General features: G+C 42.5%; 1 protein-coding gene across 2 annotated transcripts in view; it reads right to left on the reverse strand.

The window, feature by feature from the left end:
- The window catches only part of CCNI (cyclin I), a 60,291-nt gene extending 42,250 nt beyond the window's left edge, over window positions 1-18,041 (reverse strand). The window contains exons 1-2 of one of the 2 annotated variants that reach the window (XM_040324106.1): window positions 17,749-18,041; window positions 8,102-8,258 (exon numbers count right to left, since the gene is read on the reverse strand). In XM_040324106.1, the coding sequence (XP_040180040.1) occupies window positions 8,102-8,215 (114 nt within the window). In that variant the 5' untranslated portion in view covers window positions 8,216-8,258; window positions 17,749-18,041. The remainder of the gene's footprint in view (window positions 1-8,101; window positions 8,259-17,748) is intronic. The other variant, XM_040324101.1, reaches the window with a different exon arrangement.
- Between the last annotated feature and the right edge of the window lie 214 nt (window positions 18,042-18,255).

An 18,255-nucleotide genomic window follows, 5' to 3' on the forward strand; every position in this document is an offset into this window, starting at 1 on the left:
GCTGCAGCCAAATCAATCGACAAAAGTTTAGACAATAGAGAGAGTGCCGCTGTCAGAATACAATGTCCCGGGGGGATTGGGGTTTCCTCATTCACCCTGCGTGTGTGGATGGAGGAATCAGTTTTCCCCCCATTCAGCCTGCTGGCTGAAAAAAAAAAAAAAAAAAAAAAAAAAAAGTTCATCTATGGCCAGCTTAAGATAAATTAACCTGCATCAAGATGCTTTACAGTCGCTGCGACTTGTATGGAGAGAGAAAATCTGATGCAAACAAAAACCATAAAAACACAGACCCCTAATTTATTCATGTTATAATAACGCAACCAAACATGGTTTGCCAAGGAGCACAGAAGCCACAGGCTGAGAATTTACAGAATCCATACCAACCTGTGCTTTAATTCTTTACCCAAAAAGAACATGGGATTGCAATCTCCCTCAATAATTTATAAAGCCTAAAACACCAAGTGTTTAGACTTTGTTACATTCAATCGCCATGGCATTTTCCTGCAGTTCTGATAAAAATAGTTTCAGCTTTTTGGCAGATTCTAAGTGGCGCAGAAATAAAATCAACTTTAAAAATGTGTACTTCTTTATCTCACTCCAGTCTGTAAAAACCCACTATATCCAGTGCCGTTAAAAAAAAAAAAAATAATAAAAAAAAAAAGCACCTTTTGCCAATGCGAGAATTGTAGACACACTTGCGAGATCAGAAGAACTTTTTCTATGGAATGCTCTCCTAATGGCTCTTAGCAGTCTACAGTCATAATCTCTTTCTCTGTAAAGAATAGCCTGTGATAGGTAACCAACTAACATAAGTTAGAGCTTCACGGCCATTTTACAATTAAAATTTGAATGACAGACTTCTACCAACAGGTAAACCCTAAACCCATTTTATTTAAACTCCAGCAATGAGACCATCTTCCATTCACTGTTGGGACTTTATATTCATTGTATTATTCTGTAGGAGCTTCTTCTATGTAACAAAAATGCAAATGCATGTGTACAATGTTCCATAATAAAATTTATGAAACCACCACAACCACTTCCTTTCGTGTCCTCAGATTGCCTGCAATTGTGATCTGTTTTGCTGGACACAAACTTTTGCTAGCAGAGGAAACCAGATATCTTCTACTGTAGGGATATTCAATTAGTAGACCTCCAGATGTTGCAGAACTACAAGTCCCATGAGGCATAGCAAGACTGACAGCCAGAATCATGACACCCAGAAGCAGAGGCATGATCGGACTTGTAGTTTTGAAACAGCTGGAGGGCCGCTTATTGCATAGCCCTTCCTTAAAGCGGTTCTCCACCCTAAAGTGAAGTCCCGCTGATCGGAACCCTCCCCCCCTCCGGTGTCACATTTGACACCTTTCAGGGGGAGGGGGGTGCAGATACCTGTCTAAAGACAGGTATTTGCACCCACTTCCGGCCCGGCATTCACGGGCAAAAGACGGGCATGCCGTCACATCCCGTCGCCCCCCCCGTTGTGTGCTGGGAACACTCGGCTCCCAGCACACAGCGGGAGCCAATCGGCAGGCGCCGCGCGACTCGCGCCGTAGGGAACCGGGCAGTGAAGCCGCAGCGTTTCACTTCCTGGTTCCCTCAGCGTGGATGGCGGGGGGAGCATCAGGGTGACGAGCGATCACTCGTGCTCTGCTGCGGATGGCGCTGGACTCCAGGACAGGTAAGTGTCCTTATATTAAAAGTCAGCAGCTGCAGTATTTGTAGCTGCTGGCTTTTAATATTTTTTTTGGGTGGAACATCCGCTTTAAGCCCCGTACACATGATCAGAAAACTGTACAAAAAAAATACCACTTTCAAAGCGATCGAACGGTAATCAGATTGTTAGTACATAGCTTTCGAGAGCTGATCATGACAGTTCATTCGATATTAACCGATCGGACATGCACAACATTATGTACAATGCCAGTACAGTTGTCGGTCAAAAACGCAATACAAATACATTACAACATTCTGTTGTACGAGAATTTGTGACTGACTTTAGTAAACTCTTCAGGTTTGATCTGAGATTAGCATGCAAAAAAATAAATAAAACGGACAATCATTCGTCCGATAATCTCAGTGTGTGTACCAGGCGTTCGGTTAACCACTTAAGCCCCGGACCATATTGCTGGTCAAAGACCAGGCCAGTTTTTGCGATTTGGCACTGCGTCGGTTTAACTGACAATTGCGTGGTCGTGCGACGTGGCTCCCAAACAAAATTGGCGTCCTTTTTTCCCCGCACAAATAGAGCTTTCTTTTGGTGGCATTTGATCACCTCTGCGGTTTTTAGTTTTTGCGCAAAGAAAAAAAATTGAGCGACAATTTTGAAAAGAAAAATGAATATTTTTTACTTATTGCTATAATAAATATCCACAAAAAAACTTTTTTTTCCCTCAGTTTAGGTCGATACGTATTCTTCTACATTTTTTTTTTTTTTACGAAAAATATCGCAATAAGCGTTTATTGATTGGTTTGTGCAAAAGTTAGAGCGTTTACAAAATAGAGCATAGTTTTACGGCATTTTTATAATTTTTTTTTTTTTTACTAGTAATGGCAGCGATCAGCGATTTTTATCAGTACTGCAACATTATGGCGGACACTTCGGACACATTTTTGGGACCATTGGCATTTTTATAGCGATCAGTGCTATAAAAATGCATTTATTACTATAAAAATGCCACTGGCAGGGAAGGGGTTAACACTAGGGGGCGAGGAAGGGGTTAAGTATGTTCCCTGGGTGTGTTCTAACTGAAGGGGGGGGGGTGGACTGACTAGGGGAAATGACTGATCGCTGTTCATACCTTGTATGAACAGAAGATCAGCATTTCTCTCCCTGACAGGACCGGGAGCTGTGTGTTTACACACGCACAGCTCCCGGTTCTCGCTCTGTAACGAGCGATCGTGGGTGCCCGGCGCTGATCGCGTGCACGCCTCCGCCGGCGCGCGCACACCCCTATTGGCTGCTCGGTAAGATGACGTAGATCTACGTGATCTCGCCCAGCAGAGCCGACCTGCCTCCGTATAACAGTTATACGGCGGCTGGTCGGCAAGCAGTTAAACATGTAGGAAAATAATCTATCGCTCTACTTTCAAATCTTTCACCTTTCTGTCTGTTGTACACAATCATGTGTTAGCTACATAGAGGTCTCTATCTGGTATATGTATATGTATGTATATAATTTATTTATATATTTTTTTAACCAGATAGAGACTTTATTAGCACGTTTTCAGACATGTATAAGGATATAGATATATAATAATAAAAAAAGTGCGCAAAAGATAGAGGGGGAATGAAGCACAAGTGCTATGTACCGCTGAAGGAATTTGTGGCCTCTAGTGTTTACTCTTTCGCCTGTAAAGGCATTCAGCAATCATGTCATGGTAACTGAAAGCCTCATCAGAGGCATCTTTTTTTATGTGATAGAAGGAATACTAATGCGCAAACTACAAGGGCAGTGATGATCTACAAAACTAACTAATAAAAGCAGCAGCCAACAAAAAGAGGTGTTCACACACCGATAACAAATAAAATGGGGGAATGTGGCGCTTACTAAATTAATAATCTAGATAAAAATCAATGCAAATGAATATAAAATAAATAACGTATCAAAATATCCTGTGCAAATATGCAATAAAGGTGATAAATACAATCTGTGCAAGATTGAAAAAAAATTGTAAATAAGCAAATAAATAAGCGAACATCAATTGTGCAAACAAGCAATAGTGCAAGTAGCAATTCCAAGTTTCCAAAACACAGGAAATGTGCAAAAAAGACACAGGGGCATCTATGAGAAAGTCATGTGGGCAGTGACGCAACGCGTCCGGGAAACAAAGCCGTGGTGACGTCACTTCCAGCCGCGGCCAAGATTGGAAGTTTTTTTATTCAACGCTGTATGTTTACTAAACTGTAAGTACATATTTTTATGATTATAATTTATCAAATTTACTACACCATGGAGCCCCTCCTTTTCCTTTCCATATTATTGAGCAATAATATTCGGGGGAATCTGAACGAACAGGGAATCGATCTGCCAGCGATCACTCGGACAGTGTGGATTTACCAGAGTGGCTTGTTTATGAGCCAGATGAGGTGAGATGCTGGGTGAAATGTGGGCACCTGTACTGGATGGAGGCACATGCACTTTGCATCTGATGTTATTGTATTTTATTTAGATTCTGCATTTGCACTTTGTTCTGTATGCACTTTATGTAACTGCTTCATTATTGGATTCAGAATATTTATTCAGCACAGAGATTATTTCTGCACAAATTTTGCCGGGAATGATCAGAACTGTATTTTGCTAATTTTTAAGCACAGAAGATTTTTTTGCACATTTCCTGTGTTTTGGAAACTTGGAATTGCTACTTGCACAATTGTTTTGCACTATTGCTTAATGCACAGAATGCATTAAGATAAAAAAAAAAAAAAAAAACTCCGCCTTTACAACACCTTTAAGGCAGGGTTTGACAAATTTGCTTGGAATCTAGGAGCCAGCTAAAAAAGTTAGGAGCCAGAAAACGCGCCCCGTCCCAACGAGCTTGCGCGCAGAAGCAAACACATACGTGAGCAGCGCCCGCATATGTAAACGGTGTTCAAACCACACGTGAGGTATTGCCGCGATTAGTAGAGCGAGAGCAATAATTCTAGCCCTAGACCTCCTCTGTAACTCAAAACATGCAACCTGTAGATTTTTTTTTAAACGTCGCCTATGAAGATTTTAAAGGGTAAAAGTTTGTCGGCATTCCTCGAGCGGACGCAATTTTGAAGCGTGACATGTTGGGTATGAATTTACTCGGCGTAACATTATCTTTCATAATATAAAAAAAATAAAAAAATAAATGGGGATAACTTTACTGTTGTCTTATTTTTAATTAAAAAAAGTGTAATTTTTTCCCAAAAAAGTGCGCTTGGAAGACCACTGCGCAAATACAGCGTGACAGAAAGTATTGCAACGATCGCCATTTTATTCTCTAGGGTGTTAAGATAAAAAATATATATAATGTTTGGGGGTTCTAATTAGAGAGAAGAAGATGGCAGTGAAAATAGTGAAAAATTATATTAGAATTGCTGTTTAACTTGTAATGCTTAACTTGTAATACCAACGGCCACCACCAGATGGCTCCAGCTTACACATCTGGTGGTAATAACTTGTAATACCAACGGCTCACCACCAGATGGCGCACACCACATTGCCCCCCTTCCAAGCCAAGTCGCCAGGACCCTATTTCTAGTTGCCATGGCGACCGGGATTTGTCGAGCCCTGCTTTAAACAATCGTACACCCCTTGCATCTGTGAGAATTATTTATTAGGGAAATGCAGTCTCCCACAGAGGCCAATCACATTCCACTTATGAAAATTACCTCCATTAAATGGCAAAGTCTTACCAACTGCAATATGTTACTGTGCTCTGCAACTTACTTTTAGGATGTGCCTGTTCTTTAAAAAAAAAAAAAAAAAGCCAAGGGTTCTGAATAGGTTGTGACCAACAAATTGAACTTGCTCTAGTCTTGTATCATGCCAGGAGTCTACTCATAACTCACCATATATTACCTACAGAAGACAAGTATATGCATGTACCAATACTATGGAAAAAATGCGATACCAATCTAAGAAAACTATGCAAACACTTGCCCAAGTACACAATTACGCAGTGTCTGTTTTTCGGGATAAAGAGATAACTATAAAATTCATGAAGGTAAAACAAATTCATCAGCCCAGCCGGTGCTCCAATCCTGCCTTCTTCTATATGTGAACCCAATTACTAAAGTCTCATATAAGCTATACTTTGCTAAGACCATTTTAAAAGCAAGTCTATAAAAAAAAAAATAAAAAAAAAATCAGCAGCTTAAAAAATAAATTTGCCTCAACCATTTCCTGTACTTCCTGTTAAAGGTTGACAACATTCTGTCCCTAAATGTTATCCAGCTCAATCCATATGCCTTAATGTTACAGCCGGGCAAAATAATTTGTAACACTATGCATTTAAGTAATGCTACTACACTTGTCCGTTAAAAGTAACTTAAAGAGGAGTTCCACCCTCAAAATTGACCTCCGCTTAACCCACTCCTCGCCCCCTTACATGCCACATTTGGCATGTAATTTTTTTGGGGGGGGAGTGGGGGCTTCAGGAGAAGGGGACTTCCTGTCCCACTTCCTCCTTCCGCCGAGGGGCTGCAAAGGCGATACGTCATATCGCCTTTTGGCAGCCCCTCCCTGTAGGCGATCGCCTAGGACACATGACAGGTCATAGGCGATCGCCTGTCCAATCAAACAGCGCAGGGCCGCTCGCGCATGCGCAGTGGGTGCCCGGCCGTGAAGCCGAAAGCCGTCACGGCCGGGTGCCCACAGTGACAATGAAGACGCCGGCCGGGGAGGGGGGGGGAGGAGCGGAGCCCCGGCCGGCGCGTCGCTGGAACGTGGAGCAGGTAAGTGTCAGTTTATTAAAAGCCAGCAGCTACACTTTTTGTAGCTGCTGACTTTTAATAAACTTAAAAAATGGGTGGAAAACCCCTTTAAGTGACTTAAAGTAATGCAACCACACTGAGTTCAGTATTTTTTTAAAGAAAGACTGTATGCAGATTTTTCAATAGCAAATTTGATCATCTACTTTATAGAGCCGAGTTTGAGTTAAACATAGTTTGGTTTCTAAAATGTCTAACTGTACTCAATCACATCAGTTTAAATACAGTTTGGCTGATGTATGTCAACCATAAAAAAGGCCATTATAAAAAAAACATACCTGTTAACTATTGCAAAGTTTGGTCTACGTATTTGGTGCATTGAACCATGGAGACATTCTAGAATGGTTCCTTCTACTATACTGCATTCCCACCTCTGGTCACAGATGAAAGTTACAATACAAATGGTAGACAGACACGTCCTGCGGCATTTTGTCTGCACTTACGCCATGTCAGGTTTTGTATCCTTCATTGCCTCAAATGGCTTAGGGAATTATTATTTTTTTCACCAAGAACCAGTTTTAAGTGGTACTGAGAAGTTTTACAGTACATATCACTGAGATCGAGTAGAAGACCCCGACTGGTGTCAGCACTCATACAACTGGTGGTACATATATACACCTGTAGGGCACTTCTGTTTGCCAAATTAAAATTTACCCTGACATATTAGCGGACCTTCCACCAAATGGCAAAAAAGTTTACTTGTATCTTGCCACCCCATTTCTTAAATCACAGCATAAAAAAAAAAAAAAAAGCTACGGAAAGTTAGAAAATCTACTTATATAAGGGATCATCATCTAAGATCCTGAGAATTTTTAAGAATCTCCTGCACTGTGCTGAAGCATCTTTTCATAAGATGCAAGACACTTCCCCTTCCCAGGATCTCACAGGAAGGGTTGTGTCATCCAATACGGAAGCTTGGGGTACGACAAATATATTTTCTAACATTTTTACCCACATACGTTTTTTTTTTTATAGGACTTAATGCCACAAATGTAGAATTGGAAGTGGGAAGCCACTATGCCTTTTAGTTCAAGGACCACTTTAATTATCAAGTGGTGTTGAGGAAATTTTTTGATTTGAGATTTGACTACGGTAATGCATGCAAAAAAAAAAATAAGAATTTAAATATACGTTCATGTAAATGTTTGGTTTTACATTTCTGAGCTCAAAAACAGCTCACCAAAGAGCACATTTAAAGTGATTTTTAAGAGTGCAATGGGTGTAAAAACACTAGGAAACACGTACTAACTTCAATCTTTGCCAGCTACATTCTTCGTTTGCTGAAAGGACCGCATTATGACTGAGAGGTCATTTTGTGTACAGCACAGACCTATTACACTAAAGATATGTTCTCCAACATGATACAAGAATGAGGAAGCACCTGCATATCGACAAAAGCTGCATAACTTAGGCCAAACAGGCTTTTTAAATCATCTATAAAAATACTTTTTTTTTCCCTATAGTGGACTCTTCTTAGCGTGCTAATCCATGATAAATTATACAACCACAGAAAAAAATATATATATATATATATCACAGAGTTTCAGTACACATCTGGTTTTAGCACAGGAAGCATTCATTTAAAACACACACATTTTTATATATATCTCCCCCCATTTGAAAAAAATAAAATCTTACCTGGTTGGTTGGGGTCTTGTGCACGCACACCTTCCACATCTGGGCTTCTCTAGAGACTGCCCTTTCTAAAAGAAAGGACAGTCTCTGGCTCTCCAGGGGCCCAGAGTACTTCATGGCACCCCTTGGATACGCCTGCCACCCAACCAGATACAGCTACCTGCAATACAAAAATATGGAAAAAAAAAGTTATATTCAAAATACATAACCCTTTACAGAAGAGAGGACTGCAGATAAACAGGTAAAACTAATGGAGGACTTGTTTCATCTCTGTATCACCTGAGGTTAGTCAGTTCACTGGGTATATGGAGTTTACAACCATTTTAAAAGCAGGCCAGGGAGAGAGCGCATCGCACTTTGCGCAGTAGGTACCCCGATTGTGAAGCCGAAAACCTAAAATGGCGGCGGCAGCACCTGACAGCCGATGGAAACATTGGCTGCGGTGCCGACATCGCTGGACTCTAGGACAGGTAAGTGTCCTATTGTTAAAAGTCAGCAGCTACAGTATGTGTAGCTTCTGACTTAATTTTTAAAGGGGCAGGCGGACTTCTGCTTTAAAGTGAAACTCACTTTAGATATAGCCACCTCTAAGAACAAGGAGAATTAACTCACAGATAAAGGAGATGCACAGAAAATCCATCCACTTGGCCATGATGTCAGAGATCTGGGTATGTACTGGGAAACTAGATATATGTTAAATGCAGCACAAATTTCAGCCAAACTATTTAAAAATGAACACCATGGAAAAGCACCCCCCCCCCCTCCCCCATGTTGAGGGCATGCGGCCTGGTACAGCTCAGAAGGGGGGGGGCGCTCTCTTGTCCCCACCCCCTTTTTTGACAAGCCGGTGCTCGGATAAGGGTCTGGTATGGATTTTGGGGGGACCCCATGCGGTTTTTCAGCGTAGGGGGTCCCCCTTAAAATCCATACCAGACCTATGGGCCCGGTATGCTCATGAAGGGGGAACCCATGCCGTTTTTTTTTTTTTTTTTTTTAATTGGCGTGGAGTTCCCCCTTCATGCACAAGTCGCATGCCAAAGTCGGATCTGCTAACATGGAATCAGAAAAAAAGTAGTGCAGAAACTTAAAGTCGTGCCAATATGAATGGTAGTCATTGAAAATCATGGAGAATGACTTGTCATACGATTTTTCCGTCCAAAATCGTGGTACAAGTCGTATAAGCGTGAAAGGGAACTAAGGTTTTTTTTTTTTTTTTTTATGTATAAAGTAAAACATTTTTTTGAGTGCACCAAACCCCCCCCCCCCCCCAATACTTACTAGAGGCCCCATCTCAATCCAGCAATGTGTACTAGAGCAGTGGCCCTCCCAGGTCTCTACCTCCTCGTTAGCCGAGACAGCAGCAAGAGCCATTGGCTTCCACTACTGTCAATCACAGCCAATGAGGAGAGTGGGTGGGGGGCGCTTCATTTGTAAATGGACATGCAGAGCAGCAGCTCAGAAGCGAGCCTGCTCGGGTGCCCCATACCTTGCTATGGGAGCACGTGGCAGGAGGGAAGGACCAGGATCACCGGTGGGGGGCACTCAAGAAAAGAGGATCAAGGCTGCTCTGTGCAAAACCATTGGTTAGCAGGCAAGTATAACATGTTTGTTGAAAAAATAAATAATGATTTGCCTTTAATACCACTATAACAGGCAATTAGGAGAATAGGGACGAGGAGACTGTACACAAGCACAGTCTACAATTAAACATTTGAGTATCAAGTCAGTTTTTACACAGATTCTTCAAAGTTGCTATCTAGATATTGCTAGGGTGCTAGAGAAGGAACAAGAGAACGTGCTAAAGTCTCTAAGCACAAGTACTGTTATGCCGCGTACACACGATCGGGCTTTTACCCGGCCAAATCACACCAGAATTCCATCGAAAAAATTAATAAAAAATAAATAGAACATGTTCTATATCTAAACTCTGATGGAATTCTTTGGAATTTGATGAAACTCTGACGGGGCTACACACAATCGGAAAATCCGATGGAAAAAGTCCATCTGGACTTTTTCCATCGGAAATTCCAATCGTGTGTACGCATAAGATGAGAGAAAAAAAAAAAAATGAATAATAAAAATTAATGTGCTTTGCCCATGCATGGCTAGGCAACAGGTTTACTTTAGTCCCTACTTTCCAGCAACATATACTCACCTGTTCAGCTGCTGGAGTTAGGAAAGATACCCCTCATGTAAGCTCCGATGTGCCCTAGTTAAAGCTTACACGGGTCTTACAAACCTTTAAACTTTCATGCAACAGGGAAAATGCGACAAACACCTGTGTCACATGACTGGAAGGGGAAGGGGGGGGGGGGGGACATCATCAAAATGCCCCTACATCCCAAGATATATTGGGTATTTTTCTTCTCTCCTGGCAGACATGTGGGGATTCATTTATTAAAACTGGTGTGCAAAATCTGGTAAAGCTCTGCACAGAAACCAATCAGCTTCCAGTTTTTTGTCTAAGCTTAATTGAACAAGCTGAAGTTAAAAGCTAATTGGCTACCAAGCACAGCTTTACCAGATTCTGCGTTCTCCAGGTTTAGTAAATCAAGGTGTCAGAGATGCAAAGTAAAAGGCGAGTATGTGCTGCAGGGGAGGAAAGCATTGGGTTCATTTCACACTGCAGGGATGTGGGAATCCTGAAAATCCAGTACAGGTTCCCACATCGCATGTCTCCCGCAAGCAGTTCACACTGCCCTATGCGAACTGCTGGAAGTGTCAATACAAAGTTGATGACACCCCCAGATTAGTTTGCATAAAGCAGTGCGAACTGTCAATGTGGACAGAAATCAGATCGCATGAGTGTGAACAGCCTTGCGATCCGATTCTGGTGCAGACCAAAAAAAAAAAGGTCATGTGCGAGTTTGGTCCAAACGCGATGCAAATTCAGCCATATGTGATTTGCACAGCAGTCATATGCGATGTCTGACATTGCAGCAGTGGGAACCAGCCCAGATATACATTACTACCCAATGGTTTGTGCTGCAGGGCAGTGCACCTCAGAGCAAACAAAGCATCTGTGTAAACAAGGCTCAACACTTTAAAATACAAAAAGGTAAACAATGCTACCTGAAAAACTGGGTCTTGGATGCAACCAACCACATCTTCAAAATATTTTACTAAAAATAATGACTAAAAGCCAAAATGTAGGCAGCCATTGTCAGTGCCCAACAGTTGGTTATCGCAGGTGATATTAGGACATGAAGGAACAAATACAATATGCACTTCTACCAAGACTACACTGTTACATTTTCCATCCTGATCAAATCATAGCAGTTAAGAGTTGGTTTCGGGATGTCAGGTTGGCCCATACATGGTCTGATTACTTTGGGTATATGGTCAGCTGAATGAAGCAACAGTCACCAGGCCAAGATCAGAACAAAGTATGGCATCATAGAAGCGGGTTCAGTTATGTAAACTGTTGGTGCGTCATTTAAATTGGTTGTAGAGCTCTGACATTAAAGGGGTTGTAAAGGTTTGTTTTTTTATTTTGTAAATAGGTTCCTTTAAGCTAGTGCATTGTTGGTTCACTTACCTTTTCCTTCCCTTTCCCTTCTAAATGTTTTTTTCTTTGTCCGAATTTCTCACTTCCTGTTTCTCCTCAGTAAACTTGCCACCATCATCCAAGCCGTTCTGGCTAGGGGGTTAGTCAGCCAGAACAGCTTACTAAAGGAACCCATTTAGAAAATAAAAAACAAACCTTTACAACTCCTTTAACAGTTAATAAAGCATTTTCACAAAACGCAGGTACTTAGCTTCGTTCCTGTCTGCTCTCTCCCTCCTCTGGTATCTGCGCAAGTCACTTCTGACAGTTTTCCCTGACACCAGGAAATCCTGGGAGATGGTCCTTCCTCCCCTTAGGACATAGCAGGTGATTGCAGCCTTGGCTGTGCATGTTTCCCTAAGAGGCTGCGTTGTTCTGTTAGGGCTCTTTCACGCGGAGCGGACCGTTTCTGGGTCCGCTCCGTGTGTCCGCGGGGATCCCCGCTCATCTGTCGGCGGATAGGGCGGTCCCCGCACACAGTGCAGGGACCGCCCTGTCTCTGCTCCGCTGTCCCCTATGGGGGACCGGATGCAGACGGACCATCTGTCCGTCTGCATCCGATTCGTTCCGCCGAACGGAAGAAAAATAGGGTTTCTTCCGTTCGGAAAAGCGGATCCCGACTGACGCGGACGCTAGCGGATGCTCCATCCGCTAACGGACGCGTTCCCATAGGGATTCATTACAAGTCCGTTAACGGACTTGTAATGAGCGGACGAACGGTCCGCCAGTGTGAAAGGACCCTTAAGTATTTGACATCAGATTGAAGCTAATAAATGCCATCTAAAAGGTTGCAGAGGAAAGAAGACTGCAAACAAATAGGTACAGCTTATGTAAGAGGATTTCATTCATCTTTGTATCGCCAGTGTGTTTAGTCAAGGGTTTATTATCTTTAACAAAGGAAAATTTTAGGGCTGTGGAAATTAAAGATTAAATTCCTCGATTAATCGTTCATCTTTTTTTATCGATCAAAATTCTTTTGATCAGTACTAGTGGTGCAACGGATTGTAATTGATCCATGATCTGAACGGGTCACCATATGCAGATCAGCACACCACGTGATCCGGAGCTCCGCTGCTGCCTCAGTCATAAGAAAGGCCGCGGCTTCGGCCTAGCTCCCGGAGCGGCGGCCATCTTTGTCCACCCGGTGGCAGCCTAAGCGAGTATAGGGTGGCACGCTGACGTCATCACCCGGCCTCAACTGCTCGTGTTCGGCTGGCTTCTCTGGTAAGACTAAGCAAGCACTGATCTTCCTATACAATGGGGGGAGATGTGGACCATATTACAGTGGGGGAGATGTCTGTGGACATTATATGTATGTGTGTTATAATCAATCGATTAATTGATTAAAAAAAAAAAATATTAAATCGAACATGAAAATTTTAATCAGGAACAGCCCTAGAAAATTTCAGACTTCTCAGGCTAATCTTCATTTACTGTAGCTCTCGCGTCTGAAGGTAATCTGCTAACTTTCAGCATGACCCTACACTAGTAGCATTGTGTTTGGAACATAAGTTCAATTTTCTAATGGTCAAAGCGACTGTGGTTTTCAACCATAGGCATGAGAAAATTCAGGGGCGAAGGATGGAAAATTTCCATCGAACAATTGGAATTGTAACTGTGAATGTGGTTTACATATTGAAAACGGTTTAATATGTCTGGGATTCCATTCAATAGCAAGTCTGTTTAAAATTTTAGAAGCTTTTAAAATAAATGAATAGACTTATATTTCTGTACCAACTAATTCTACTGGTGTATTACCTTCACTCTTGACCCATATACTACAAACTGCCTGTCATGCAAAGCATGATGAAACAGTTTAGATCACATGAATCTCTGCAATAAAAAAAATATTGGTTTATTCTTTTACAGGAATTTGGCAAAGCTCAAGAGATAATGACTTAATTAAAAAAAATAAAAAAAAAACCCCACACACAACCACGCCCTCGTCACCAAATCTTTAGATTACTATGGTCATAGCATAGGCTTAATGCGACTGAGCTTATGGCCAAGGCAAAAAGATAGATTCTACCCAGTGGGGGTCACAGACAGCAATAAAACCAGACAACAGTCCTAATTCTGTTCCCTATGAAGGTGCTTTCTTACAGTAGGGGGAGTGGACTAACAGGGAGTAGGAGTGAGATCGCTATTCCAGATCACTAGGAACAGCAGATCTCTCTCACCACCCGTCAGAACAGGGATCTGCCTCGTTTACATTGACAGATCCCCATCCTGCCTCTGAGAGGAGCCTTCGGGGGTCGCCTCCAGACATTGAGTCTGACGAACCCGCGCGTGCTCGCTTTCTCCCCCCACATGCAGTATATCTGCGGTGGGCGGCCGGCAAGTGGTTAAAGCAGACATGAGAAATTTAAGATAGCTGATACTTGTGAACTCCTAGTTTCCTGGCTGCTATGTTCACATAGTGATTTCACTAAAGTATGCTGCTTAGGAAATTTATGCCTTACTTATACGGCGGGAAAGGGACAACATAGACAGCCAGTTGATTTATGTTTTTACTTTAGCCTATTATGCAAACTGGAGTAATTAGTGAAAAAAAAAAAAAAAAAAAGTCAGAAATCCTTTTCATACTTGTTCTAGGTCAGTAATCAAAGTGCCAAGACAAGAGGTCAACAAGGGCAGCTTTAAAGACAGGTTTTCTGCAATGCAAACACTGTAACATCAGGATGAGGCTGGCTGTTCTTGATCGCTGCTCTTTGCGCCGACTTATTGAATCTGCAGACATGTTGCATTGATTCAAGAATATATTCCAACTACATTAGCTCTACCATATATACAGTGTGCTGGGAATCCACAACTACTACTCCGATTTATTGTAAAACAATACAATAGATCAGTATTACGTACACATGAAACTAGATAACAAAGAGGGGTCTCTTGCACATGGGGCCAAAAACGCAACATTTTCAGGCTGCTTTCACACCACTGTATATTTACCATGCTATAAAAACGCAAAAAAAAAAAAAAACACCAATCCCTTTAAATACTATAGGATTGCCAATCCGATCGGTACTATAAGCAAAAGTGGAGCACCCTCTTTTTTTTTTTATTTTCTCCTTTTGTCTTTATGAAGAAGATATGCATTGAACATATGTAAGAATATATACTGTATTCTACTAGTATTTGTGTATATATATATATTATAAAGCAAGATAGTTCTAGCCGTGATTTGTCAGAATTGTGACGATTTATGGCTTACAGCTCATGAAAACCGGCCTAAACCGAGGAAGAATTTGTATTTCTTATACATTTTTGGAGAGATTTATCATAGCAAAATCGTCAGTCTTTTTTTGTTTATAGCGCAAAAAATAAAAACCGCAGAGGTGATCAAATACCACCAAAAGAAAGCTCTATTTGTTGGGGAAAAAAAGACGTTAAATTTGTTGGGGTATAACGACCGCGCAATTGTAATTTAAGCAACACAGTGCCGTATCGAAAAAAAAATGGTCTGGTCATTTAAGGGGGTAAAATCTTCCTAGGGCCGAAGTGGTTAAAGGGGTTGTAAACCTTCGTGTTTTTTCACCTTAAAGCGGGAGTTCACCCATTTATTTGTTTTTTTACCTTTTCCCCTTAGATTCCTGCTCGTTTTGTCTAGGTGAATTGGCTAGTTGTTTTAAAATATGATCCGTACTTACCCGTTTTCGAGATGCATCTTCTCCGTCGCTTCCGGGTATGGGTCTTCGGGAGCCGGCGTTCCTTCTTGATTGACAGTCTTCCGAGAGGCTTCCGACGGTCGCATCCATCGCGTCACTCGTAGCCGAAAGAAGCCGAACGTCTGTGCGGCTCTATACTGCGCCTGCGCACCGACGTTCGGCTTCTTTCGGGAAATCGTGACGCGATGGATGCGACCGTCGGAAGCCTCTCGGAAGACTGTCAATCAAAATAGGAACGCCCAGTCCCGCAGCCCATACCCGGAAGCGACGGAGAAGATGCATCTCGTAAACCGTAAGTACTGCTCATATTTTAAAACAACTAGCCGATTCCCCTAGACAAAACGAGCAGGAATCTAGGGGGAAATAGTCATATATACGGGTGAACCTCCGCTTTAATGTATCCTATGCATTAAGGTGAAAAAACACCTTGCAGTTTTCGGCCCCCGTTTTACTTACTTGAGCCTGGAATTTCCGTGGGCGCGATCCACGCTTTCTCCACGGCCTCTCGGCTTTTCATTTGATAGATTGACAGCAGCCATTGGCTTCCGCTGCTGTCAATCAAATCATACACTCGGCAGCTAAGGACGCCAAATGTATGACACGGAAGCGCGCCCGCAAGGTAAACCCCCCTCGGGAGAGAGCTTCTCGGAGGGGGTTACCTAATGCGGGGAGGAGCTGAGAGAACAGAAGGATTGGGGCCAGAAGGAGTGGAGGGAAGTATGATATACTGTATTTATTGGCGTATAACACTCACTTTTTTACCCTGAAAATAGAGGGTAAACTGTGCTTGCGTGTAATACGCAGGGGGCTGTGGAAAGTTTTCCCCCTGAAACTTCCCTCTTAAAGTTAGGGTGCGTGTTATACGCCGATAAATACGGTATTTGTTACAATCACTTTAAAGTCTACGACACACTGAAATATGCTGCAGCTGAACGGCCCCCAACACTGTACCTAGTGGTAACCTGTGTTCCAGGCATACTTCGCCAAATGCATAGGGCCCTAAGGCCCGATACACACCTATTGATTTTTAGTGCTTTTTGCATATTTGCACTATAGAACGTGTTCCATACAAAAATCATGTTAAATGGACTGTAGTGCAAATCTGCAAAATGCATTGGTGTGAATCAGGCCTAAGGCCTGGTTGACACCAATGCATTTTTTAGTGCGTTTTCAGTTTTGCAGAAACACACTACAGTCCATTTAACATGGTTGTAGTTCACATCTGTGCATTTTATCGGACAGGGACTTTTTTTTCTGGTTCCATAGACGTCAATTGATCAAAAATGTGTATTGAAAAAACGGAAAATGCACCTGCAATATGCAAACTGCAACCTGCATAGGTGTGAACCAGGCCTAAATGTCAGTACCATTTGGTGCAACGTTCAGCCACAGCTTATTTTCAGCCTGCCATAGACTTTGACAGGGCTGCGTCTCCCGGGCACTCTAAAACAACAGGACTTGGAGGTACAGGAGCTAGACGTCCCATGTACAAGGGGCTTTAGGCTGGATTCACACCTATGCATTTTTTGTATTTTACAGATTTGCACTACAGAACGTGTTCCATAGGAAACCATGTTAAATGGACTGTAGTGCAAATCTGCAAAATGTAAAAAGCACAAAAAAAAAAAATGCATAGGTGTGAATCCAGCATTACAGGTGGAGCATTCTGCGCATATATATGCATGCATGTCACCCCCATCTAATTTGAAAGCTAGAAAAAGCAATCTGAAATTTTTACGCTCATGTTTGATTGTTTACGCCTCTATGTGCGTGTAAACGCAGGCATCATTCGGCCCATACTCGTGTTGTTTACTTTCTGCTAGCAAGATCCAGAGTAAATACAATGGTACCGTAGGCAATGAGCCTACGCTGAAAAGAAACAGATGGATGGTGAGCTCTCACAATGTTCTATAAATCACAGAATAAAAAATAAAACACACAAGAGGCTACATGATGTGACACAGGATATGGGGGACAATGCCAAACACAGACTCACACAAGCATCTGACTATAGGGGGGATGATGTCACTGCCTGCACAACGGGATCATAGGCAGAGCAGGGTATTTGTCCCAAGAGCTTGCAATCTAATGATATTTACAATGCAACAAAACAGGCGTATCAAAAAATAAAAATCATTGCAAATGAATCCTATGACACAGCATTATCACTGGAGCAACTGTGCGCAGCAACCAATCAGCTTCTAGCTTTCATTTTCAAAGCTCAACAGAACAAGCTGAAGGTAGACGCCGATTGGTCGCCCCAGTTTTAGTGATGTAATGTCCATCAATGTAAGGGCAGGTAGGTTGCCACATACAAATGACAGTGGCAAGGACATAGTGTATATAGTGTACATAAATGACAGTTTATTATGACAGCACACAGTCCACCCCCCTCAATCCCATCCCCCCCAGGTGGAGGTCATCTGACAGCTCACCTCCCCCGCAAAGCTGTAGCTTTCACTGCTCCATTTTGAGATCATCCGGTCCATTAAAAAATAATACAAATTAAATGAAAAAATAAAGAGGGATATGTCTTATAAAACGGCACCCCCATGTATTTAGATGAGGGCTTCTCCTCCGTGCTTGTGGAAGCTGGAGGGGCGCATGGTTGGAGCCTCTCCCGGTGAAGTGTCCGTCTCCTTCTTGTGCTGGGGGGAGGGGGGGAAGGTGGAGAGAGGGGTGACAACAGAGGAATGAAAGGGGGGGGGAATAAAAAAGAGAGAAAGAGGAAGGGAGGACTACTTTACTTCCTAAGGGGGTGGGGAGGGAATAAAGGGCCGGTAGGAGGAGGAAGGATATGTGTGCGGTGATAGAGCGGACAAGGAAGGGGTGTGCGCACACTGTGAATAGGGCGGGAGGAGGAGGAGGAATACACACAGTACACTGTACACAGAGGATGTCACAGTCCTCTCACACTACCTCAGAGATGCCTTCTCTTATTA

The sequence above is a fragment of the Rana temporaria genome, chromosome 1 (genome assembly GCF_905171775.1).
Source record: "Rana temporaria chromosome 1, aRanTem1.1, whole genome shotgun sequence".
In the NCBI taxonomy this organism is placed as follows: domain Eukaryota; kingdom Metazoa; phylum Chordata; class Amphibia; order Anura; family Ranidae; genus Rana; species Rana temporaria.